Raw genomic sequence first — 27,769 nt, 5'->3', positions numbered from 1 at the left:
CGGGGGGGGGGGAGGCAGGGGGGCGCCCTACCCCTAATCACCTAAGGGGGGGGGGGGGCAAATGTGCCCCGTAGATTGACCCTTGCGATAGCAATTATATGGACACTCTCGGTGGATTTTTGCCGTCGCCGTAATTTTCCGTATAAAGTCCAAATTAATAACATCACCACGCGCATTCTGGCCGCGGGTAAAAGCTCGCGAGCGCTGGCGACGAACGCGGCTGAAGCGGAGATTAAACTAGCCGGCCGTCTGTCTCCGCCGCACGGACAGCGCATGAGATAACATCTTCCCGCGTGCGCGCCTGCCGTCGATTGCTCATCAAACAGAGAGGAAACGCCCCGCCAGTCTTTCGTAAGGAGCATGAAGGGACGCCAGGGGAGCGGAAGGGGGAGGGGGGACCGCATCGTTCGAAGGGCGCAGTCGCTTGCGCGCGCGCTATCTTGAGGCATCAGGAGACGGCTCGTAAACTTGCTGTGCTCTCAACGCTTACTTCGCGTTTAGAGAACTCAAGAGCAAGAAAACGCTTCGGTTCCTGGAGGGACCAATTCCCTTAAACCAGCGTTTTGTTGAGTTACGCGAGATCGGATCCAAAAGAGTTAGCTGCTAGTCTTACTTCGTTTCACAATACAATTTTTTGGTATCGCATTCATTGCTTCGCTCTTACGCGAAACTGAGTTTTTTAACCGTTAGCTATTGACCCCCGAAAGCGAGGGACGGACGTGTAACATGGCCTAGCCGCTTCACTGTGGGCCGTCAGCGACGGGCCCGCTACTGACAGCTGTGCATTTGCGGCTGCTCCGACCAGGAGATATGATTTTACTAATGAGATGACATTTTAAAAAAAATCCAGCAAAACATTCGAATTGGAACCCTAGCACGTGAGCTCGAAACGGCAGGGCCTTTTAGGGGGTATTTACCGCAGAGAGATTACAAACTCGGACGTGTTGGCGGAAGGAATTACGAAAAAGCTGTTCTGGATGAAGATCCATGGATAAAGTATATCTGAGGAAAAGTGTCAACGCGTTTCCACCGTTCGCGTGCTCCCATAAACGCAAAGCAAAGGAAAATTCGATATTGTCCCATATATCTACTGCGAGCGATCCCACATTTCATTCCGCGATGTCCGGAAACAGAAGTGACAAACATTTTAGCGGCACTCATGTAGTTATTACTGAGCATTGCTTTCCTTACGTGCCGTGCGACGCTTGAATCGAGCTATCAGCAGCGTTTCTGGAACAGACGACGTCCGCCGATGAATCGCCGTCGCACTTTCTCGCTACCGATAAGCCTAGACATCACGAGCCTCTGCGGAGAGCGCGTTTTGCTGTCGAGCCGACTTGCAGAACAGAAGCTACGTCGGCACCGTGCATGGCATCGTGGGTTACTCGGAATGCACGCGCGAGCGCTATTTATTCAGCTGAATAATTCTTGGTCCATGATTGCGACTTTATTGGCAGCTCCAAAATCGAGCTACATATGTTGTAACGCGCCGGCGGTGCGATTGCCGGTGATAGACGCCCCCAAACCCGAGACTTTGGCGCAGTTTGGCGCAAATTTCGTCGATATTATCAGGATGGCGCAGTAAATACAATTTGGCGCACTTTGGCGCAGTTGGCGCAGGAGTGGAATCACTGCACTTCGCATTGTGTGTCTTTGCCGAAAAAAACATCTCTAGGGCCAACTTCTCACTTTTTTCTACCTTTCTTGCTACTTCAGACAGGTTAAGCTGAGTGCACAGTTTTGTCGTCCGTGTTTACTACCGCGCAGTATACTTACGTCGATCATGAATCACCAACTCGCCCAATCGTCCACCTTGTAAGTTAATTGTGTGTGAGCAGCGCCCTCCTTTCGTAAAAGCGGCCGCTGCAGTGAGCGATGTGACCTTCGTGCTCTCTGTAACTTCAATGCGAAGTTTATGTGAGTGCAAAAGACGCACAAACCACCCCCCATCACGAGATAAGCGCGCGTGCACAAGCGACCACGAACTCTCCAGGCGCGCGCGCATCGCAACGCGCGGAGGCGACGACCTTTACAGCGCGCCCTTCGAGCCCTTCGCGCCATCTCGCTAGTGATAACAAAAACACGCCGAAGTGCCACCAATCTCTGAGTACAGCCAACGGTAAATGGTGTATGTAAATAGCTAACCGTTGGTATGCTGAAGAACGTGCCGTCTGTGCCCGAGTCTGTTCGCGCTGCGAAGCGAGGGGTGGTAGGTTCAACTCCCGGCGACGGAACTATTTCTTCTAGTTTATTTTATTTGCCATCTGTTAAGGCCGAACTGTATTCAGTGTTTTTGGCGGCGTTTTCCCGGCGTTTCGTTCCTCTGCGTCACCCGGCGTCGACGTTGTAGGTGATGGTGGCCAAAACGTCCACCTCAGGACGGTCCAGACATCACCGGCGTCAGCGTCGGCGCAGGAAACAGTTTGATGGACGCAGAACCAATCAGCGTGCGGCTGGAAGCGACTTCCACTACGTAACGGCGTCGTCGCTGCTGCCAAGATGGCTGCCGCCCGCCCCAGGTCTAATAAGTCGTCACCGTGCACTGTGTGGCCCTTAAGTTCTCAACTGATGCTTGGAGCCGTGTCAGCTGATAGCCGTGTCAGCTTTCCGCAGGATGTGTTTTGAACAAGCCCAAGGGGTGCTTCATGACCCCTTTACCAGTTGTAGGGCAAACGTCAGGAAATTTGCATATTAATCTAATCGTTTTAGAGAGTTTACTAGTCATACTGGTGATGCGTTCACCCCATGTTATGTGTTCTACATGTATATTCTCAGTGCTAGATTCAGAAAAAAAAACACCCAGAGGGCGGCCGCCGTACGTCCAGGCCAATGGTGCTCCCTTGTCTGCATAGGATCACCCATCAGCTTAAGAAAGTTGCTGGCAGGCATGGGGTCTCCGTGGCGTTTTCTGCGCCGAACAAGATTTCGAAGCTATGCTCCCGCACCTGCAGTGCGAGCAGAGGAGGATGCCGGCACGGTGTCTCCTATGTTTCATACGCCGCCAGTGTGGTTTATGCCATCCCGTTCTCATGTGGCAAGACTCACGTCGGCCAAACGGGGATATGCTTCCATGAGCGACTCAAGGAACATGTCCAAAAGGTTAACGAAAATGCTGATGATGGAGCACATCTTCTTGCTCGCATTAATTCCTGCTGCCAGTCTGAGGCGCGATTCGCGTTGATCCTAGTCAGAAGTGAGCATGCGCCTTAGAAGCTTGTCCCATCGTGAAAAGAGCTCAGCTATGCATTAGTAAGACTTCCATGTCCCTGCACTCATCTGAATACGGTGTTTTTCCCTTTTTAATTAGAGCTATAGTTGTGTGCGCATGTGTGGTAGGGTTGCCTTGGGATTATACATGCACTGGCGTATGAAGGAATAAAGCGCTTGTGTTTTTCTTTGTGGGGCGTCTTACGTATGTGTGCTTTTAACCTCATGCAAAACGCAAATTAATGTGTACAAACTGGAATTGATTCATATAATGAAATATTTAGTTTTTTGGGACATGCTTACAACACTATTGATGACTGAGTCAAGGTGCAAACCATCTTTCACGTGCATATCGAAAGATTTTTACGATATGCGACTCTTGAAAATTCATCTGAAGGCAGCTTCCGACAGCGGACAAGAAAATGTCACACAAAATTGAAGCCATGGCCGAACCAATGCAAACTCGTCGTTTGTGCAGGTAGATTTTTTCTTCAACTAAACCGTGGCAGAATTCAAATAAAATTAAAACAAACAATGTTATATTTACTTAGATGTGTGCGAGATGAAAACTAGTTCATCATAATCCGCAATGTTTTTTGCAAATGACCATTCCATTATGCACTTTTTTATACCGACATAAGTTTATTTCTCAATCTTCTTTTAATTATTCATTAATAAGCAATGAATCTATATCTAGGGAAAATATTTTAGTAATTTTGCGCTCACTAAAAAAATGTGAGATTTTTTTTCTAAATAGGCTACCCTGAAAAATTCAAATCTGCAATAAAAAAAAGCTGAGGCAGGAAGACAGCACAGTGAATACGATAACAAAGAGGCGATATTCTTGCCGTGTTCCTACTTAAACGAACCGAGCAGCATTACAGCTTCAGTATGGAACTGGCGTCCATCTCAGTCTGCTTTATTTTTAACTTCATCCTCTTTCCTGTCCCGGCTCTTGTGCTTTCTGTCCAAGGGCTCATTCACCTTTCGCGGTTTCTTTTAATTACCCCTCCTGGGTTAATACTTTTCCAATTGAAGCACGTTCAACTGATCCACATTCACCAGTGTACCAGTCTTCAAAATTCCGTTATTGGTGGCTGTCTTGGTCACAGCGTCAGGACCGTAATTTGGCACTGGAATCTCTTACTCCTTTTCTCACTAGCAGAAGGTCGGTGACTTGAACGTCTGGCATGTGTGCTCAATGCCTCTTGTCGAAATTCTTTTTCATTCGCTTTCGGTACCTCTCCTCCTGTGATTTTTGTTGCCTCTCCTCGACGATCTTGAGGTTTCCCAAGAGTCCCAACTCACGGTCTGCCTGCAGAATAGGGGTTTCGCCCGAAGAAGCGTACTGTGAACTGCATCCCAAGCCACTTTGTAGGATCGATTATGACGTTTTACGGCTGCTTCGAAAGAGCATTTCCTTCCGCCGGGAAAACTGTCGTACATCTTGATGTACTGTTTCACGTCCCGTACGGCACGTTCTGCAAGCCCATTCGCCGCCGGATGGTATGGCGCACAGAGCTTCATCGATATATTGTGATCTTCAGCCCATCTTGACAGCTTTTCACTCTTGAACGCGGGGCCACCATCACATACGATTGCCCGCGTAGTCCTAAACATGTCTCATTCGAGGAGGGTTATGACGCTATTTGTATCTTCTTTTCCTGCTCCTGCCGCAACCATCTTGGTGCATTCATCTGTGGCTAGAAGAAAAGCTTGCGTTTTTCCGACTCCTCCTCGTTTCCTATTTAGTTCGGCGAAATCCAGGTGAACTACTTCAAAAGGCATGTTCGAGTGGCAAGGTAGTATCATGGAGTCCGTAGGCTGTTTACACTCGACTTTGTGTACTTGACACACATGGCACGAACGAACATACTCACTGACGTTCGATCTCTTGACCAACTTGTTGTAAGTGCGGCATAATCCGTCGTGTCCTCCAGATTTTAGGCTGTCGTGGTACAAATAAAGCACTGTGGAAACAAGCGTTGGTGGGACTTGATACCGACCTTCAGTAAAAACCAGTTGTTCGGAGCCTTCCCACAGCTTCACTTCATTGATTTCTTCAGATTATTCTGTGTTGTTTTGTACCATCCACCTTGATAGAGCATCTGCATCGGTTAAAAGCCGTCCTGATCGCAGCGAGATGGTAAAGTCAAATAGCTGCAAGTAATTCACCCATCTGGCGATACGTCCTTTAGTTTGGGTCATATTCAACAGATGAGTGACGGCCTGGTGATCGGTGAACAAAGTGAACTTCGTACCTTCCAGGTACGTACAGAAGTACTCAACGGCCCTCAGAACAGCCAGTGCTTCCTTTTCAGTAGTACTGTAGTTAGTTTCAGACGGCTTGAAGGTGTAACTGTAGTAACCTACTGCGTGTCGCTTTCCTCTTGCCGGATGCTTCAATACATTTTTGATACAACACTGCACCAGTCCCATAATGTGAGGCGTCAGTGTTCAATTCAAAGGGTAAAGTGAAGTCTGGTATTCGTAGAATAGGGTCAGCCGAACTTCTGCACACCAAGTCACTGTAGACTCTCTCACATTCATCACTCCATTCAAGGGGAACTTCTTTCTCTGTTAAGCGCGTGAGACATCCAGTTTTGACAGCAAAGTCCTTTATGAAAGATCGGAAATGCCCTGCCAATCCCAAAAAACATGCAGTGAATGAATGTCATATGGTTTCTTCAACTGGGAGAACTTCTCGACGGACTCTTGTTTCGTGCTTTTGGTGTTCCCATCTAAGACTCTTCCAAAAAAACACAACTTTTCGTTGAAAGAATGGACTCTTCTTAAAATTAACCTTCAGATGTGCCAACCTCAAGGCCTTTAACACCTGAGACAGATGGTCCTGATGCCCAGCCTCTGTTTTGAAGACTATAATAGACAGTTATAGTTTAGCGTTAGCGTGATAGCGGGGGTTAAGGGAATAGCGTTACCGTGCCGCAAACGTTGGTTGCGGAAAGCGTGTTTTAGTTTAGCGGGATAGCGTTTACGTACCCGGATGGATGGATGGATGCTATGAGCGTCCCCTTTATAACGGGGCGGTGACATGTCTGCCACCAGGCTCGAGGGCGAAAAAAAGAAAGAAAAAAAAAATAAACTTCCTTGTTTCATGTTGTCCTAATGCCTTATCTACATTGATTAAATCTACGTTATTATACCAAAAAATATAAATTCACGGTCCATCTCTCTGCCTCTTAAGGCAGAATGACCTTTTTTTTTTCCCAGTTATTTATTTTTGTACTTTATCTCTACTTTTCTGCCACCAATACTCTAACCGTCTCTTACTTATTTCTATCGCGGACGTGTTCAGCTTTCCATTGTTGTCCCTAAAACCCAAGGCTTCATGTAGACTCGTGCCCACACGTATACCTGGGTGAATATCGCCACATTCAATCAGTACATGTTCCATCGTTTCCTTAGTTCCCCCGCAGCATGTACATTGTTCTTCTTCGTCACTGAATTTCGCTTTATAACTACGCGTTCTAAGGCAGCCCGACCTTGCTTCAAACAGTAAAGCGCTTCCCCTTGAATTATCATAAAACCTTTCCCTCCTTATTTCGTTTTTTCCTTTTCGGTAGTTACTCAGAGCCGGCTTCTTTTCCATCGCTGTCATCCAATAAGTCCTCTCCGCCTCTCTGACCTTCCGCTTAATGCTCCTTGTTGTCATATCGCCCGCACTGCCAGCCGTATATTTACTGGTGAGCCTCCTAGTTCTTTTTCTCCACTGCGTGTCAACGCTTTTTCTATACAAATACCTGAAAACCTTCTCTGCCCATCTACTCTCCTTCATTTTCCTCAGCCTCTCTTCGAATCTCATTTTGCTCTGCGCTTCCCTCACTTCAAAGCCTGTCCATCCCATATCACCCTTTACCGCCTCATTTGTCGTCTTCCCGTGAGCGCCCAACGCGAGGCGGCCCACCGTCCTTTGATTTACATCCATTCCTGATTGCACCTCTGACTTCATGCACACCACTGAGTTCCCAAATGTAAGCCCCGGAACCATCACCCCCTTCCACAGCCCTCGAAGCACCTCGTACCTATTGTATCCCCATAAAGCTCTGTGCTTCATAATTGCAGCATTCCTCTTTCCCTTTGCTACCGATGCTTTCTCTTGTACTTCCATATATCTATCCCCCTCATTTACCCATACTCCGAGGTACTTGTACTCGCTTACCCTCGGTATTTTTTGGCCCTGTATTAAGACCGTATGGTCTCCGTGATCATTGAATACCATCAATCCACATTTTGTTGCACTAAATCCTAGTCCTAGAGCCTCACACTCCCTTCCGCATATATCTGCCAGTCGCTGTATATCATCTTGACTGTCCGCAAATAAGACAATATCATCAGCATAAAATAGACCAGGAAGCTTCTGCTCAACCATCGCTCCGACCTGTTTGTGTGACAAATTAAATCCAATGTTGCTACCTTCTAGCGCTTTTTCCATCCTCGCCATGTACAGCATGAATAACAGCGGGGACAGAGGGCATCCCTGTCTCAGCCCCTTGCTAATTTCAACGCTGTCCTTGCCACTTATTCCTTCCCATTCTATACAAACTGTATTTTCTCGGTATATTTCCTTCAAAAGCTGTACACAGTCGTCACCTATGCCCACTTCCTTCAATATATCCCACAAAATTTCCTGATTAACGTTGTCATACGCCCCGGTGATATCTAGATAAGCTACGTATAAGGGCCTGTTTTCTATTTTAGATATTTCTATACACTGGGTAAGAACAAACAGATTATCGTCTAACCGCCTGTCGATTCGAAATCCATTCTGAAGTTCTCCCAAAATATCATTTTGTTCTACCCACGCTTCTATTTTTAATTTTACTGCCTGCATCGCCAACCTGTATAGCACCGATGTAATTGTTAGCGGTCTATACGAGCGAATGTTATCCTTTTCTCCCTTGCCTTTATAGATTAAGTTCATTCTACTTTTTCGCCAACTGTCTGGTATTTCCCTCTTCTGCAAGCACTTTTCTACGGCTTTCAGCAGTGCTTCTTTAGTGTTATGTCTGAGTTCGTTAATGAGGCTGACGGGAACCCCATCTAAGCCCGGAGTAGTGCGCTTAGGAATTTTTCCTTCGGCCTTCTTCCAATTGAAATTCTCTAGTACTACATCTTCGTCGGTTGCACTCCTTTGCGTACTTTTACTCACCGGGGGAATCCCCTGGGGGACCTTTTTAAACGAATCGGCTGTTATCTTTCGGATGTAACCTAGCGCTTCATATCCTTCTAATTTATTTCCTCCTTCATCTACCATATGCTGTTGCATTGTGACAGACTTCCTACCCAGCGCTTTTAGGTGGCTCCAAAATATCCTAGGCGCGGCCTTCTTCTTTTCGCGAATCTCTGTCATCCAGCGTTCACTTTCACCTTTAATTTTTGCCTCGACTAATTTCTGCACAATGGATTTTTGCTCTAAATATATTTCCCATATTTGGTTGACTTCGTCCTGTGGTCGCTTCTCCTTTTTTGCCTGTCTGTGCTCCCGTGATGCCTGACGTCGCATCTCGATTGCTTCCCGGATTTCTTTGTTCCACCAACTTTTTGGCTTTTTCTTTCCTTTCCAACAAATAGTTTTCTTCTCTATTTCCATTTCTTTCGTGATTACATGTAGCAGCTCACTATACTTCCAGTCTTTGCCTGGTAGTTCGTCTACTTTTTCCTCGACTCTTGCGGCTATATTTGTTATTTGTTTGTCATTTAGATACGAGCTGCCAAACTTTGATTCTGTGTTCTTATTTTCAGTTTTATATCCCATTTGTAATATTATGCGTTTATGATCACTACCCAAGCTGTTAATGCCTTCTTCGTCTATTCTCATCTCTCTAAGTTTGTCATATATTCCTTCTGTCATGAGACAGTAATCAATGCTCGATTGCCTGTTTCTGACTTCCCACGTGATCTGCCCCTCACACTTAGGCCCCACGTTAACTATCTCAAGACTATGTTGCTCGCAGAGATCTAGCAATAACTTGCCATTGGTGTCTGAATATCCGTCAAGGTCATGAATGTGAGCGTTCATGTCCCCTAGAAGGATTATCTCGGCATCATGACCAAATTCTTTAATATCGGTGCTTATGCATTTCACTATCTCCAGATTCTTTTCTCTGCAGTCCCCAAGCCGGGACGCTAGGTGGCGCCACCGTCCCCAAGCCGGGACGGTGGCGCCACCTAGCGAAGGGTGAATGCGCTAAAAAAGTGAAAACAACAAAACCGAGAATGCTTGCCTGTACCCCGCACGCAGCAATATTACTCCTTTTTTTAGTGAAAATAAAAGTAAATAAATATGAACTAAGCACCAAAAGCGAAAATTTTCATGTTACAGACTTGTTTACACCGATCTTCTAGATAGGCCTAGGGACGTTCGAAATGGGAAGCGATCTCAAAAACTACGCTAAGTTATGCGTAATACCGTGCCGTCGAAGCTACCTGAAGGCAAGCGAAGCAATTTCGCACAGTCGTTTGCTACGAAAGAAGTGGATCCGTCCACATCAACGCTAAATTCAGTTCGAAGCGGGTGTCGAAAACCGCCGCCATGTTTTACGTACACTGCGTTAACCACGAAAACACGCTAACGCTAAATCTGAAAAATAGCGTGCGTAGGGTAAACGCTACGGGTCACGTACGGTACTGCGCATGCGCATTTCAGTCCCGCTATTCCGGTAAGCCCGCTATTCCGCTAAGCCCGCTAAACTATAACTGTCTAATGTCGTCTATGTACACATTACAAAAAACACCAAGGAATGGCTTTAGGACGTCGTTCATGATCTTCTGGAACCACGCTGGCGAGTTTTCCCCACCGAAAGAAAGCCGGTTATACTCGTAGAGATCGAATGGCGCGATAAAGCGGTGTTTGTTTCTTCGGTTAGTGGGATCTGCCAGAAACCTTTGCACAAATCGATGCGGGAAAAATGTCAACCACCGGTCTAATCTGTATTGGTGTCGATATTCGGCACGGGAAATGGAATGAGTTCTGTCTGACGATTGAGAACCCTGTAGTCGGTGCATCATCTGAAGGTTCCGTCTTCTTTCGGTGCGATCGTTATGGGACAAGCGAAGGGTTATACCGAAGGATGTATGATATAAGCATCTAGCATCTCCTGCAACTCCTTTTTGAGCCACATCTTTCACTCTCTTCACATATTGCAAGCTAGTTCGAAAGGAACCTTGTGTGACTTCATCGCCTGAGGATAGCTTCCTATGCATACATGTTCAGGGTAGGTCGTTGCGATAACCTCCGCGCACTTGACAACTCGTAGGTTGTCTTGTCTACGTTGATCTGTCTCGTTCCTTGCTACTTCTTCGACTAGAACCACATCGTCCCAGTATACGTTGATCTTTAGTTTCTTTATATCTGGTCTCGATAGCAAAAAGCCGTACGTCACCCCCTCTGTCACCAACACTTCGCTCTCTATTTTCTGACCCTGGAACTCGATGTTTACAAAGGCCCACTGATCATGCAACGTTACTTTTCCATCATAGCCTTGTACCCGTAGGACTCTTCCACTATTCAAGTGACTTGGATCCACCAGCTTGGCATTTATATTACACAGAAGCATCGCTGTCTACCAGAGCCATCATATGTTTGTTTCCTGCTTTGACGGGAATGTGAAGTAGGCTAGAGGAACTTAAATAAACAGTCGCCCTTGGAGTCATCGGGTGGGACTGATCACCCTCGTTTATTACTTTTTTTTCTGTCGAATACTCCTGAGGCTCAGTGTCGATATTATTCACTCGACCTCTTGGAACGCGCCAGGTCAAGTTATCCGTGCTACTTGCGAGGTGGCTGGGCTCTCGCTGATCGCGGCTTGACCAGTCCGTTTTACTCCGACTGAAACAGCTGCTTGACTTGGCGGTTATGCTTGTTTCCGAAGCTGGTGGTATGGTCTGAAGACATTCCAGGAGGTCATCTAGCGCTTTGGGTGACAGTATTTACACTTGCTTCAACACTTCAGTGTGCAATCCATGCATTATTAAGCCTACTACGGCCGTAGATGGAAGCAAAGGCTCAGCCAGCTTTAAAAGACGACGTTTCTCGAAGTACTCGACAAGGGAGCTTTGCTCGGACTTGAAATTAAGCTCTGTGATCCATCTTTGTACTGGATTGCTTCGGAACGCAGTCACAATTTTTTTTCTCCACTGGCTCCACGAGTCGTCACTGTCTTCCATAATGCATATTTCATACCGCTTGCGCACAACACCTCTCAAGTAAACGCGCATATTGGTGATTTTATCCTCATCAGAGAGCCACTTGTTTTTGTGCAGCGGCATATTCGTAGAATTCAAGCCAACTTTCTGGACTTGAAGATACACCGTCGAAGGCATCACGTTCTACAAATGTAGGCACCGGTTTCTCAGCGTTCAGAGAGCTTAGAGGAGATGTCACAATTTGGTTCTGTTGAACAATCTGTCCCTGTTGCAGCTGAAGAGCTTTCAAAACGAGGCTCACCTCTTCTGTCGAAGACCGTGACCCGGAGTCTTTTCGACGCACTGGTTCAAGAACTAGGTCGTTGAAGGTCACCACACGCAAGTTCACATTCACAGTACCTTTCCGTCATAGTTCAGTAGTGTCCGCGGCTGCCTTTTCCACAACCAGGTTAACGAGTTCTTCCGAGCTGAGCTCACTAGGTAGGTCTACCGCTGCTTCATCTTGAACTTGGTACTTCGCAAAGACGACGTTCTCCGCGGAGGTGTCGTCAAGGAACAACGTCACCCACATGCTGGCTTCGACTGCCGGCTGAGCCAAAATAATGTAGTGTACCTACTTAAAAGAACGGAACAAGCTTCAGTATGGAACAGGCATCAATCTTAATCTGCTTTACTTTTAACTTCATCCTCCTTTCCTGCCCCGGCTCTTGTGCTTCTTCATCTTCTGTCCAAAGGCTCATACCACTTCAATTCTCATTAACACTGAGAGACAAACAAATGGGCTCGCAGTGTCGGACAGCGAGAGAATGGGAAACGAAGACGGCACAAAATTAAGAACTTTGCAGGCATAAAACGGAATCCCAACTAGCATCAACCAAAGTGGACATTAAATGGCTGATGACAATTCATTAAATGACACACCTGGAAAACATGTGACGAAGTAACGACCTGTGTAAGTGCTTACACTGCATGTGTAACACCTCCATGACAGCTGGTGAATCAAGCATCATCATCGATGAAAGGTGCTCGTTTTATGGTTAAACACCTCATCAAATCAACACAAGTTTGTTCACATTTGATTATAGCAGTCTGCACCTTCTTTAATTTAAGCCAACCAATGGCTATCTGATATCCACTACTACTGACCTGGTCCTATTGGTATACAGGCAATAGTCCTTGCGGATTAGTGTACTGGTGGCAGTGTTCGAGCTCTCACTTGGATAGATTGCATATACAGAATTAAGCGTACTATCCTAATAAATGTTTCTTTTGTGTTTCTGCCCTTCAGTTTATCATATAAGCAACCGGTCCATTTGTTGGCGTGTTGTGCTGGAGTATTGAACTTCAACAATAACTTGGTTATTCACTTGGCTTCTCAAACATTGTGTAGAGAGTACTGAAATGGTTTCTAACAGGTTGTGATCACCACTCTGAAATAATGAAGAGAACGTCTGCAGCAGATTAGGATATGTGCCCACAAAATTAATATTTGCACCTGATAAGGGCACATACCTTAGATTTTAGTATGCTCAGCAATATAATATCTTTCATGTTAGCATTGGACCTCTTTGGCAGTAATATTATAAAATACAACTGACCATGCTCCGTTGTCAGGGCACAAGTTTATGATTGCTATCACAGGTCCTAACAAATCCTTGTGATAAAATTGAAATTGTTTGTTTGCTTCAAGTTATCGTAGAAGTCAGTAAGCCTGGCATGTTGAATAACAGGATCAATTATCCCTTGGGCACATGTGAAATAGCAAAAATATAAAAATCTTTCTTCCCTGCAGTCACGCAGCCATGTGGTTGATCACGTCTGGAGAGACAGTCTTGAGTATATCCACATCAATATGGTCCACTAAGTCTTGCCTGACCACCAGCGCGGCTTGAGAGCGATGGCCACTTGACCTTGATCAAGAGTGCTGGATGACACGAACCAGGCTGTCAAGCATCAGACGCATCGATCTGAAAAGCGCTGAGGTTTTCCCCGCTTCGGTCTCCATCAATGCAAAAAACTGCGCACAAGTCAACCATGTGACCACTGGAACCCTCACAAGTTTCAAGTGAGCGTATGAAAGTAATAAAAATATCTCGGATTTTAGATTCCAAACCCCGATAAGATTATGAGGCACACTGTAGTGGAGGGCTCAGGAATTTTCGACCACCTGGGATTCTTAATGTGCATCTAAACCTAAGTACACGGGCCTACATCAAAATGTGACCATCGCAGCTAGGATCAAACCCGCGACTGTCGGGTCGGCAGCCAAGCACTGCGGCAGCAGGATGAAAGCCTTCTGGCAGTAGCTGCGAAGCCAGGGTGGCTAGACTGCAGTTAGCAACAAAGGGTAACGAGTCGAGCGGGTGTTTGCCAATATGAACTGAAGAAGTTATTCTTCTTTTGTTTAGAGTAATTTGTATTGTTCTTGCACATGTCTGTTGAGTATTTTGCAGGATTTTGGGGTTTTATCATGTGCTGTGTTGTCTCGCATGTCTCATTGCATCTCCTGCACGCATACCCTTGAAACTTGTAATGACTCGTGCTGCTGCCAGTGGGGACAAGAAATAAGAGTACTCGGCGTTCAGTTTTGACCACAAAATTTGAGCCACCATGCAGGGGGTGCTGGCAGTCGCAGATGTCATGTTCAGACCAGGGAAACCATTAGACTCCATGCCGAATCAAGAAAATGGCCAGTCATCAGCTGCAGTGCCCCAAAGCAGAAATTAAATAAAAAGGCAGAATTAAATTGAAAGGCAAGCTGTCAACTAACACGGGTTTATTAACCCAATATGCAGCACAGTGCGACAGTCACGGGCTTGCAGGCCGCATAGGGAAACTCCGCAAAATTGGTCAAGTGCGCTTGCCAGCGGCGCTACCACTATCGCACAAAGGGCAGCAGTCGAGCGCACGGACGAGAAGCCGCCTGCCAGAGCAGCGCGCCAACCTCTCGTGCAGGCCTGAGAGCATCTGACGCAGCGAGCCAGCACCAGACAGAAGTGAGCTCATGGGAGAGGGGGTTCCACTGGCGTCCAATGAGAACCGGCGAAGCACAGTGACGTGTGCAAGCGTGACATGTGGCGAGCTGTCCAGACATGTTCGGAAGCGTGGCTTCGTGCGGGGAAGACTGGTGCATGGCTCGCACCAGGCAAAAAGGCCTGGCGGCATCGCCACGGCAGCCATGTGGGCGATTAACGGCCGTTCCTGGCGCTCGAGCCGCGCGGGGCCAGCACACGCGCTCGTTGGTGAACGACGCGCGAAAGGGGAGGGCGCGCTCGATTCCCACAATCCCCCGCTCCTAAAAACCGAGGCCAGCCTGGGAAAGAGGCTGTCTGAGGCCAAGTGGCAAGGTCAGCTCAGCCGCAAAGGGACTGTCCAACGGAGCAATGTCCAAAAGGGTGGTGTCGTCTTCCAGAAGGCCAGGACCGAAGACCACACTGCACAAAGGCGAAGGTGACGCTCCCGTATATATGAGTGAGTCCGTAGTCGCCTTAGGTCAAACCAAACGTTCCGCCACCAGGGAGAGCCCACTGCCGGGAGAAGGTCCACAACCCAGGAGGAACGGGGCAAGGCTGCACAAAGGGGGCAGCCAGTTCGCTTGAACTTCGCCAGCCTGGTATGTTAAGTTTATGGCCCCTCAGAGGACAATGTACTTCATTGTTACCGATTAGGGACTACGTAGTCCCTAAAAGACGCCGTCAAAGCATGTGACGTCACGGCGAATGGTGCGGAAATTTCAAGTTGGCGTGTCCACCCACATTTTGTTCTTGCGCGTTTTCTCGCTTACTAGGCGTCTTCTCGCAGCAAGCGTGGTGTTTTTAGTATCGTGAAATAGTACTTTGCTAATACGAGAAAAATCATTTTGCTATTTAGTGTCCCTTTAAGCAAAACTGTGATTTTTTTAACCGTCAGTCATTGGCCCTAGAAAGCGAGGGGGGACGCGCACCATAGCGTAGCCGCTTCACAATCGTCAGAGACGAGCACGCTATGACAGCTGCGCATATTAAAACAGCATGGCGGCTGCTCCGACCAGGAGGCATACTTTTATTAATGAGAGAACATTTAAAAAAAGCTAAACATTCGAATTGGGGCCGTAACGCTCAGGAGCTTGAAAGCGCAGGGCCTTTTAGCTGATATTTACCGCAAGTGCGATTACAAACCCGGATGTGCTGGTGAAAGAAAATTACAAAAAAGCTCTTCTGGATGAAGATCCATGGATAAAGTAATTTGAGAAAAAAGTCACAGTTTCGCCGCAAGGGCGGAGCAATGAATGCGATAGCAAGAAAAGCGGCCCGTGATGGACGCGCTTCTACGTTGCAGAAACATCTACCCCCCGGCAGCAACTACCGCGCGAGCAGGCAGCGGAAGGGCAAGGTTCTCCCTGCGCAAATATAAGCGAGCGAGCTGGCCGACGATTTTTAATTGCGCGCTCCTCGCGCCATCTCGCTGGTAATGAAAAAACGCTTATTAGCGCCTGCCGTCTCTGAGTCCAGCCAGCGGTAAAGGGTGTGTATTAACGCTCGTCGTTAGCTACCGGAAGGATCTGCGTTTTGTGGTGTAGTGGTTAGCGCCACGCGCTGCGGAGCCATAGGTCGCTGGTTCGATTCCGCGCTTCGGAAGCATTTTTGTGAATTATTCTTCTTTGGGACTTATATGTATATGCACATACTTATACACATACGGTGCATGGCGACGGCGACGACAAAAACCAGCCTAGACTGTCCATATAATTGCTATCGCAATAAAAATGTCAACGCGTTCCCACCGTTCACATGCTCTTCCATGGACGCGAAGCGCGGAAAATTCGATATTGCTCCATATATCTCTTGCTTGTGTAAAAAAAATACGAAAAAGCTCTTCTGGATGAAGATCCATGGATAAAGTATATTTGAACAAAAGTGTGAACGCGTTCCCACCGTTCATGTGCTCTTCCTTGCACGCGAAGCACGGAAAATTCAATATTGATCCATATACCAGTTGCCAGCTTTCCCATATTTCATTCCGCGATGTCCAGAAACAGAACAGACAGACATTTTAGCAGCAGGTGTGCAGTTGCTTTAATTGCCAGCCGTGCGACGCTTGAAACGAGCTGTCAGCAGCGCTTCTGGAACAAACGACGTCCACCGATGAATCACCGAAACACTTTCTCGCTACCGATTGGCCAACACCTGCTCTAGAGGAGGCGGCGCCCTCTGCGGAGGCCACGTTTTCTCGTCGAGCCAACTTGCACAGCGGAAGCTGCGTCGGCACCGAGCATGGCGCTATGGCTTATTCGGTACGCACGCGCGAGCGCTGTTTATTCAGCGGAATAATTCTTAGTTGGTGGTTGTGAATGGCGGCAACACGATCAAGCTGCATGTGTTTTGACGCGCCGACGGGGCGATTGCCTGTGATACACGCCCCCAAAGCCGAGCTTTAGCGCAGTTTGGTGCGATCTACGTCGATATTAGCAGGATTGCGCAGTGAATCCAATTCGGCGCACTTTGGCGCAGTTGGCGCAGGAGTAGAATCACTGCAAAACGGATCGCTCTGCTGCGCCTTGAGTAGGTCCTCTCTGCTGAAGACGATACCGGCGGACGTGACAGGATCTGCCAGGTATGCGTCCTCGCCCGAGGCGGACGACTCGAAAGTCACTTCGCCGTCGGGATTCGCGCCTTTCGACCCATTGGAGCCAGAGGCCCCGGAGTCTACTTGGTGCGATTGCTCTCGGGAGTGGCGGACACAAGTGTCAGACGCCAAAACCGGAGGGCCCGAGGGACTGCGCAAGCGCTTAAGCCACGTGAGTGTCATGTGGTCCGTCTCCACCACGAATGGCACACCGTCGACGTAGCAGTCGAACTTTCGAGAGCAAAGACTATAGCGAGACACAGCCTTTCAGTCACGCTGCAGTTGCGCTCGGCGGCGTGACCGGCTCCCAAAGGCGACTGGCTGGAGGACACCGTCGTGCTCCTGAAGCAGTACCGCCCCGGGACCCAGATCGCTCGCGTCAGCTTGGACAATGAACTTCCTGTTGAGGTCAGGCAGCTACTACTGTCGGTAGTAGTTCAGCGTGCCCAAAAAGCGCCTCAGGCCCTGAATGTTCGCCGGCGTTGGGTACTCCACAATGGCTCGAACCTTCTCCTCGCACGGCAGAACGCGACCACTCTCGAGGTTAAAGCCCAATAGTGAAATGCGAGTCTCAGCTATTTGAGCTTTCTTCGGGTTCAAGGTCAGCCCGGCAGCACGCAACCTCTCGACGACATCCTCCAAGTGGTGGAGGTGCTCCCCGAACGTTCGAGAGAAGATGACGATGTCATCGAGGTACGCCATGGCGAATAGCCATTTAGCGTCCCCGAGAATGCGGTCAATCAGTCTTTGGAAGGTAGCTGCAGCTCCACAAAAGTCAAACGGCATGCGGGTAAACTCGTACAGACCCCTGTGATAGGTGAACGCAGTCTTTTCCGCGTCAGCCGGCTCCATCTGAACCTGCAGGTAACCGCGGCTAGCATCCAAGGTGCTGAAGTAGCAGGCACCGCCTCGAGCATCCACGATCGAGTCAACGTCAGGCATGGGATAAGCATCCTTCCTTGTGACCTCGTTCAGCCGGCGGTAGTCCTCACAGAGCCAATAGGAGCCGTCTCTTTCGGGGACCATTACCACCAGTGAACCCCAGGGACTGTTTGAGCATTGAAGAACTCCGGTCTCAATCAACTCATCCAATGCCTGATCAGCTGCTTTCCTCTTGGCCACACTGACGAGGCGTGGATTGCATTTCCACGATTGTGCGGCGCCTGTGTCAATCCGATGCTTCACAAGAGAGGTGCAACCGGAAGTTCAGTGAACATATCGCTGAAACGAGTCAGCAACGACGACAGGCGTGCTTTCTCATGTTTCGTTAAGCTGTCCGGCAACGGCGGCAGCGAGCGATCTGAGCTTCTGCTTACCGGGGCGGTCACCGGCGTAGGCGAGATCTCGTTCACCGCGGTAGCGCTATGCTCGAGAGAAAGCGGTAGGCACGGACCGTTTTCCGCCGCGCCGGCCAAAGGGCCAGTCTTGGCGACGGACTGAGGCACACGGGCCGAGAAGGCTACGTTTTGTCTCCTCTCCTCGTCCTGCCTCGTGGCGCCCGGCGACTTATGGGCAGCCGAGACTACGGGAAGTGTACCGAATGGCCGTATGGCACCGGAAGGGCCGTCCCTGTAGCCTCCCCTCGCGACGTCTATCACTATACCCGAGCGCGCGAGGAAGTCGCGACCAAGAATCGCGGGCACGGAAAGACCAGGGAGATGCACAAAGCGCTGTCGGCGCGCGGGATTCTCCCAGCGCACGTCCCCGTTCGCTAGCCGCATGGTGGGCTCCACGATCGGATCTCCCCTCGTGCATTGGGGCACGGGGATTCCATTCTCGTTCGCCCTGCAAGGCAAAGGGGCACGCCCGAGCGTACGAGTACGAGTCGAGAGCGCGGTCCGACACCTCAGGCACGTCTCGTTGCTCTTTCACGGCAGCGGCCGCCTCGTGATTAGGGGGATTACGGGGTGATGAGTCACCACCAGCCCACGCACAACGAGGCTCGAGAGAAGCGGACGGCGGCGGTGGCGGGCGGTAGGCTCTCGCCGCCTGTATGCCGCCGTGAATACGCTTCGCATCGGAGGCCAGCTCGTTTAGGTTACGATAACGGGCGCTCCAAAGGTAAGCGGCGAAGCTTGGATGAGCCTGGAGGATGGCTTGCTCTGCCTCCTCAGCGTCTGATGCCGTAGAGTCGGCAAGGAGGTAGAGCTCCTGCAAAGCCCGGACGTACTCGACAAGAGATTCGTCGGGATGCTGTGTTCGGAGCTCTAGCTCACGACGCATGCGGCGCTCATTGTCAGGAGGAAGGAATTCGCTACGGGAGAGCGCCCTAAACTCCTCCATCGACCTTGGTGGCCGACAAGTCGGTACGAGTGCGCCGCTTGGGCTGTCAACGATGGAGGCAAAACACTGCCTCGCATTGCGCCGTCGTTCAGCCACATCGCCCGCTGACAGCAGTGCAGCGCCTCGAGGTACTCTGTGGTCCAAATAACCGCTGTACCCAGGCAGAGGTACCCTTAGGCTACTCGGTGCGCTTGGCTGAAGGAACTCAGGGTCTCCCTTTAAAGCACAAGGCTGCGAGCGCGCTGCTTCTAACATGAAGTTTAGGAGCAGCGCCGCAGTTGCGTGCAGCGGCGATTGCTGCGACGCAGGCGCGGCCGTAACAGGGTCGCGCGCCTGTTCTCCACCATGCTCGTCAGACGAAAAAGGGGCCAGTAAACGGCATGGAGGAGTGTAGGGTTTCCGCTCCGACTGGCGCATGAGGCCTCACGAGACGGGCGAACGGATCGAGAGCGGAGCACGGTGGCTCACGTTTGTTGAAAGCGTCGCCTACGCGAGACTGAGGCATGCGAGCATCGGCACACGCGGCGACGTTGTCGGCTAAGCGAGCTGGCTCGCGGACGACATTGTCAACCCTTTGCACTCGTGACCAAGGTGGGTCAGTGAGCACGCGCATGCGAACACCTAAGTGGCCTGGGAAGGAAGGCTCGGGTGCGGCGATTTAGGCCGTCAACTGCGCTGCTGACAAGGAAAGGCCAGCGAGCGGAGAAGACGCAATGGAGGGGCCCGTAAGCGCGTGCGTCTCAAACAGCTCAGAAAGCCCGCAACTGGCTTCGCTGGGACTGTAGTCCACATTAAGCGGTTAGCATCACCATAGGGAGCCCCAAAGAAGGGATCTCTCCCGGTGACCGAAATCAGAGGGTTGCCGAGGCGACCGTAGCTCGTGCTGTCGGGTTCATCAGCATCGAACGAGATCAAGTCCGTCGCCGCGGGATCGAGCAGGAACGAGCGCCTCGAGGTAATCTGCTCTGAAAACGTGCCGAAACCAACTTGGGCGCCAGTTATGTGCAGATAGGTTTGCGAGAGGCTTACCCTACGAGGCGACCAGGAAGGGACGCGACGTTCTCCACTGCAGCAGCGAACAAAGACGCTATGGCCGGGTTCACCGACTCTCCGACACGACGCAGAAAAGGCGCTCGAGGCAGGATGTCAACTAACACGGGTTTACTAACCCAATATGCAGCACAGTGCGACAGTCACGGGCTTGCAGGCCGCATAGGGAAACTCCGCAAAATTGGTCAAGTACGCTTGCCAGCGGCGCTACCACTATCACACAAAGGGCAGCAGTCGAACGCACGGACGAGAAGCCGCCTGCCAGAGCAGCGCGCCAACCTCTCGTGCAAGCCTGAGAGCAGCTGACGCGGTGAGTCAGCGGCAGACAGAAGCGAGCTCATGGGAGAGGGTGCTGCCACAGGCGGCCAATGAGAACAGGCGAAGCGCAGTGACGTGCGCAAGCGTAACCAGTGTTGTACGGAACGGCGTAACAAAGGAACGACGTTCCACTAACTAGTTCCTTTTTGGAGGAACGGAGGAACGCCAGCGTTCCATTGAGGATCGATGGATTTGTAAAGGTAACTCGTTACGTTTACGTAGGAAAGGTAGAAGGAATGGCGTTCCTTCTGTAAACGTTCCTCGGCATTTAAGAGGCTCACGAACGGAGCACGTCGTGCAGAACAGAGCAGATGGGTGACTGCGTGAGGCGCAAGAATCTACCGCTCGCCTGTCACTTTACTATGCTGCAGGAGCGTAGCCAGAAATTTTTTTCGAGGGGGGGGGGTTCAACTATACTTTATGCATGTTCGTGCGTGCGTTTGTGTGTGCGCGTATATATATATATGCCAGCAAAACTGAAAAATTTCGGCGGGGGGGGGGGGGGTGCCTCAATGCTAAAGAGACACACTGTGCTTAATGCATTCTCCTAAGACGAATCCAAGGCGAAAGCCAGGTTCTTCTCGATCGATGTATTGATCCTCCTCCTCCCTCTCTGGAAGCTTTCTGCACCCCACCTGGTTTTGCACTGCTTCCATGATCGGCGCACCGATCACGGAAGCAGTGCAAAGTGGCGATGTCATTTGATGACGTCATCACGTGACATTAGGATATATGACGCCATGATGACGTCAGAAGTTTTGACGATCTATGACGTCATGATGCCATCACATGATGATTATTTTTTGCATAAGTCGATTGACGCCGCCGACGGTCAATTTTCGTGTTTGAGGAAGCATAGATCTAAGGCATACGCATTAATACTGCGTATTGAACGTTAACAGCCTGGCCGTTAACAACCTTGCCTTAAATACCAAACTGTCCTCCATCATGTCACCACTGTGCCGTGCGCGAAACAGCTTCGCTTATCATCCACTTCACGGAGTAGAATGATATCACCCCGCGCATTTTACCCGCGGGTAAAAGCTCGCATGCGCTGGCAACGAACGCGGCTGAAACAGAGACTAAACGAGCCGGCCGTCTCCGTCGCACGGAGAGCGCATGCTATAACATCTTCCCACGTGCGGGCCTGCCATCGATTGCTCATCAGAGAGGAAACGTCTCTCTTTTATGGGCCCGCCCGTCTTTCGTAAGGAGCATGAAGGAACGCCAGGGGAGGGCTGGGGGGACTGCATCACTCGAAGGGCGCAGTCGCCGGCGCGCGCGCTATCTCGAGGCATCAGGAGACGGCTCATAAACGTGCTATGCTCTCAACGCCTACTTCGCGTTTAGAGAACTCGCAGCACGAAAACCGCTTCGGTTCCTGGAGCGGCCATATTCACTTAAACCAGCATATTGAGTTACGCGAGATCGGATCCAAAAGAGTTAGCTGCTATCCTTACTTTCGTATAACAATACAATTTGTTGGTATCGCATTCATTGCTTCGCCCTTAAGCCAAACACTTTTTTTAACCGTCAGCTATTGACACTGGAAGGCGAGGAGCGGACGTGTAACATGACGTAGCCGCTTCATAGTGGGCACTCCGCGACAACCCGCAACTGACAGCTGCGCATATTAAAACGCAATTGCAGCTGCTCCGACCAGGAGGCATGCTTATATGCGAAACATCTTATGACCCAGTTCAATCCGGTATTGGTGGTGGTGGTGTGCGGCGTGACCACCCTTACTGCGCATGCGCATCCTCCTCCCCCTCCTCTTTACGCTCCCCCCATCTCGCGCGCCTCATTCTCTCCTGCGCAACACCGCGATGAGCGCCAGCGCATGCGCGTCCCCTCTATCTGCTCTCCTTCGCTCCCCTTCTCTCGCGCGCCTGTCGACCGCGTTCCCCGCTCGCCCTGTGAGAATTAACGGCCAGGCTAGTGGCACGCGCGTAACGTTCCTGTTCGCATTCCACGACGCGAGGTCGGTAGCATGCCCAACGAACGCCAACGGAACGCGATCGTGCAAGTGCTCCGGCTTCGCATCGCCTTATGGTCCCCTTTAGCGGGACATGGTGTAATTTTTATTAATGAGATGACACTTTATTGCGATAGCAATTATACGGACACTCTCGACGAATTTTTGACTCATATCCCGTATAAAGTCCAAATTGATAGCATCCCGCCGCGCATCGTATGTTCTACCGCGAGTAAAAGCGCGCGAGAGGCGTACGACGAACGCGGCTGAAGCAGAGATCAAACGAGACGGCCCATTTCCGTCTCTCGGAGGGCGCATGAGCAAGATCGCCCCGCTCGGGAGGCCTGCCGTCGACACAGAGAGGAAACGCCCCGCCAGCCTTGCACGAGCATGAAAAGACGCGAAGAGGGGGGGGGGGGGGTCGAGCAGCAACTTTGAACTCTGATTCTAAGGGCGCGGTGGCGATCGCTGGCCCGCGTGCTATCTCGGCAACCATCAGCGGGCGGCTGGTATGCCCTTCTACGTGCTGCGCTCTCAACGCGAAGACACTGTGCGGAAAGAGCATCTCTCCCTGGAGCGGCCGTATTCTCTTACACCAGCGTTTTGTAGTTACGCGAGATCGGATCCTTGCTATCGCATTCATTGCTTCACCCTTGCGGGGAAAGTGACTTTCTTGCGAAAGTGACCCTTGCGGGGAAAGTGACCACTGATAAGCTCGAAAGGGCAGGGCCAAGGGGTATTTACCGCAGAGTGATTACAAACCCGGATGTGTTGGTGGAAGGAATTACGAAAAAGACCTTCAGGATGAAGATCCATGGATAAAGTATATCTGAGGAAAAGTGTCAATGCATTCCCACCGTTCACGGGCTCTTCCATGGACGCGAAGCACGGAAAATTCTATATTGTTTCATACATCTATTGCTAGCGATCCCATATTTCATTCCGCGACGTCCAGAAACAGAAGTGACAGGCTTTTCAGCGGCACGCGTGTAGTTATTACTGAGCATTGCTTCCATTACATGCCGTGCGACGCTTGAAACGAGCTATCAGCAGCGTTTCCGGAACAGGCGACGTCCGCCGATCAATCGCCGCCACACTTTCACGCTGCCGATGGGCCTAGACATCACGAATATCTGCGGAGAGCGTGTTTTGCTGTCAAGCCGACTTGCACAACAGAAGCTGCGTCGGCACCGTGCATGGCGTCATGCCTTAGCACGCATGGGCGAGCCCTGTTTATTCAGCGGAATAATTATTGGTCCGTGTTTGTAACTTTGGCGGCCCTAAGATCAAGCTGCACATGTTTACGCGCCGGCGGCACGACTGCCAGTGATAGACGCCTTTATACCCGAGACTCTGGCGCAGTTTGGCGCAATTTTCGTCGATATTATCAGGATGGCACAGTAAACACAATTTGGCGCAGTTGGCGCAGGAGTGGAATCACTGGTTAATGTAACGAAACGTTCCAATTTTTCGGAATGTAACTGGAACGAGTTCCTTTCACGCTAAAGGAACTTGTAACGGGAACTCGTTCCAAGGTAGGGAAGGAACGAGGAACGAGCTTTCGTTCCTGTTTGAGAGGAACGTGTACAACACTAAGCGTAACGTGTGGCGAACTGTCCAGACATGTCCGCACGCGTAGCTTCGCGCGGGGAAAACCGACGCATGGCTCGCACCAGGCAAAAAGGCCTGGCGGCGTAGCCACGTGCAAGGAAAAAATGGATGCGCGCAGAACGTAAGCGTGCGCAGGTTTCCCCTTCAGGGGGCGAAGGTGGGCGAAGGTTCATCGCAGCACCCCCCCTCCTCTTAGTTGAGTACGGGGGGCGGTCATCCCCCTGCGCACGCCTATGACGCAGAAGACACGGACGAGCGCACATGGCTACCGTGGGCATGGCTACCGTGGCTGTCGTGGCTTAGCCACGGTAGCCATGCCGCCGATTAACGGCGGTTCCCAGCGCTCGAACCGCGCGGGGCCAGCCCACGCGCTAGCTGGCGAACGAGGCGCGCTCGATTCCCACATGGTGTAAGCTGCCAGCGAGGGAGAAGAGAGACAAAGGCTGTGAGCCAAACATTTGTGCCTGTGACATCAACAATACACGTGGACGAGCTCAACCAGGCCCATAGCCAGGGGCCCCCCGAAATTTTTATGACACATGGTGTTTTACCGAAAATAAATGAAAATAGGCGTTTTTCTCAAATAGTCGAGGCTTTCAGCAAGTGCCCCCCCCCCCCGAAAAAAATGCCTGGCTACGGGCCTGGAGACACATGACACATCACACAAGTTATATCAAAATGTGTTAAGGCTACATTCACCACTAATTCTTGGTACTGCGGGGCTGCCAGAGGAGAAGACGGCGAGCGTTGCGAACGTGTTGGCTGGTAGACGACGATCCTAGCTGTGGCAGCCACAAGTGCCCTGATAGACTTTGGGGCCGTGTCTTTGCAGAAGCCACAGAGCACAAACATCGCGAACTTGAAATGTGGCTGCCAGTGCTCCTTAAGAGAGAAGTGGCAATTGTACATTTCCTTGTAGTAATTTTGCAAATATCTCGGAGGAAGCCTCACAAGAAATTGGGCCAAATCAGAGACAACACCATTAATGACTGCCAACATGGCTCCTTCATATCGCAATTTAGATATACGCACGTAAAAATAAACCCTTGAAGGAAGCGGTGAATGCAGGCATCCATAATCTCAAGAGAGAGCGAAGGGCAGTAACACAATGGCGCATTCGTGTGCACACAGACGATATCAAATATTCGAACAATTCCAGTAGCCAATACGGCCTACTGAAAGCATGCTTCAGGTATGAAATGTAGAAGATGAACCACAAGTGTCTAACCCCAAGACCCAGCAGGGCTCCAAAGGCAACCGTGAGGGAAAGGCCCCGGGAGAACAGGTTCCCGTGGTGGTTGTCCCCAATGACCCGGTACTGCCGCAGCAGGTAGTGTGCAAAGCCAAACAGCATGCCGCTCGCCACACTCTGAAATGAAAAATAAATGCATTGCCATTACGTCAAAGCTTATTTAAATTGAAAATCAACCTTTTTGCAAGGCACACTGTTTCGGGCGACATCTATGAGCAGTCAACAAAATTGTCCTCATCTAAAATGGTCATTTCCAAGGGGCCCTGCAACATTTTTTGGACATACTCAGAATTCACTGCAAATCAGTAGTCGAGGCTCTTGTGAACATATGCGACAAATACTGCCGATTTTTCAGACATGTTTGAAAATTCGGATGTTTTCGCGACACCGTCACAAGCCCCATAGACGTCAATGTATAAGAACGTCTGAAATTTCAGACACTGAAACTCTTCGGCGTCCGATTTTTCGGACTTTCTGCCCTAATTTTCACTTCGAAACGGCATTATTTAAAGACCCCCACCTCTGCCGCGTCGTCTATCGTCTCGTAGGTCTGAACCAGCTGTTTAGAGAGTCGATTTGTTTGCGGACGCAGCAGTGTCCGAAAGTCAGCTTTTCCGCAATGCTTTACCGTTATGTGGTGAAACAGATCGACAATCCGAAGGGGCCACTGTCACGGCGCAGTGCGGTGATGTCTATACGGATAAGCACCGTAAATGGACGGATGCGTGATGGCAGCAGGCGGGAAACGTGCCAGTACGACTTAATCGCTTACAACCCTTTATGATAAGCATCTTCAGCTAACTGCTTGGCAGTGCATGAGGCCTAGCGCAGTTGTAAGCACACTGCACGCTTTTAATCGGCGAGAACCCAAACGCGCCGCGCCGCCGTTCATGCCGCCTCTTTGTGCGAGACCGCCAAGTGCGCCGCACACGCGCGTTGCTATGGGCAACGAAGAGGTAGAGCCCCAACGGAGGACGCCTATGGTGGTCGGCACCGACATTGTAGCGTTTCTTTTTTTTCGAATCCGGGTTGAGGCTGCAGATTATCGGGAGACTTACGGCCGCGATCGTACAAGACAGAAAAAGGGATAGTTTGCCAAGTCTGCTTCATGACTGAACATTCGCATAATTTCATAGAGCTCGCAGCAGTGCGGCTGGAGGGTGCGAGCAGCTGAGATAAAATTTGGTCGGCTCCTAAAAACTTGTCGCCGAAGAAAACTTTCCTTTGCGGCAAAGGCGCCTTTTGCAATTGGGTCATTCCATGCCAAATCATCCAGCCTTTTTCCGACCATCACAAATATGGCTGAAAAAATTACCACATTTTTCTTGAAAAGTTCGAAACTCGTTCTGCTCGTTTGTTTCTGTTGCCAAAAATTTTCCCGCCTATTCGTGAGAGTCTGTAGTTTTGCGCCGACTGAGCTAAAGGGCATCAAACAACAATTTTTTTCAAAGGACGTTTATGGAATGCACTCGATAAGATGGTATTTACGGCAAGCTAATGAAGTGATGTAATTGTAAAAATAATGACTTATTTATATATATCAATTCTTCGAGGGCTTTTCGCACGAGCAAAATTGAATAAAGTTGCAAAGTTTGATATTTTTTTTCCAAGAACAAGGCAAACTCAAAGGGTAGATATTAATTATATCCTGGAAGCCTGTTCGACATACTACAAAATAAAAATAATTTAGTCGCTGAGGGTGTAGCAAATCGTCTGAAAAAAAGTGCGAATTTCACTTTTTTTTAGAAAAGCTCTGTATTCATCGGCAAAAAACTTGCCTTGGTGGTCGGACTAAAAATATGCACATACTTCATTTGAAAGCTCTATGTATTAGCTGAACATAGACAAAGTTACAAAAGGGTATTATTTTTTTAACTTGAGAAATATTTTTTTGAAATTTTGTATCTCCACTAGCTTTTCGCCGACGTAACTCAAGCGGCATGAAGGCCCCGCCACGGTGGTCTAGTGGTTATGGCGCTCGACTGCTGACCCGAAGGTCGCGGGATCGAATCCCGGCGGCTGCATTTTCGATGGAGGCGAAAATGTTTGAGGCCCGTGTACTTAGATTTAGGTGCACGTTAAAGAACCCCAGGTGGTCGAAATTTCCGGAGCCCTCCACTACGGCGTCTCTCATAATCATATCGTGGTTTTGGGACGTTAAACCCCAGATATTATTATTATTATTAAGCGGCATGAAGCACTCGCAAAGGCAATCTTCAGCCCATGCCCACTGACCTGGGATGCAGACGTCAAACATGGTGCTGTCTATAAAGCAACCCTATTTCCTTTTCCATTACTTTACA

General features: G+C 49.8%; 1 protein-coding gene across 1 annotated transcript in view; it reads right to left on the bottom strand.

Moving 5' to 3' along the window:
* The window catches only part of LOC119379495 (N-acetylneuraminate 9-O-acetyltransferase), a gene marked incomplete at its 5' end in the record, with an annotated part of 402,877 nt that overhangs the window by 128,095 nt on the left and 247,013 nt on the right, over positions 1 to 27,769 (bottom strand). Inside the window, 1 exon segment of the mRNA XM_037648795.2 lies at positions 25,443 to 25,583. Coding sequence (XP_037504723.1) covers positions 25,443 to 25,583 — 141 coding nt within the window.

The sequence above is a fragment of the Rhipicephalus sanguineus genome, chromosome 1 (genome assembly GCF_013339695.2).
Source record: "Rhipicephalus sanguineus isolate Rsan-2018 chromosome 1, BIME_Rsan_1.4, whole genome shotgun sequence".
Taxonomy (NCBI): domain Eukaryota; kingdom Metazoa; phylum Arthropoda; class Arachnida; order Ixodida; family Ixodidae; genus Rhipicephalus; species Rhipicephalus sanguineus.
The sequence above is the reverse complement of the archived record's forward strand: the minus strand, read 5'-3'. Positions and strand labels throughout refer to the sequence as shown.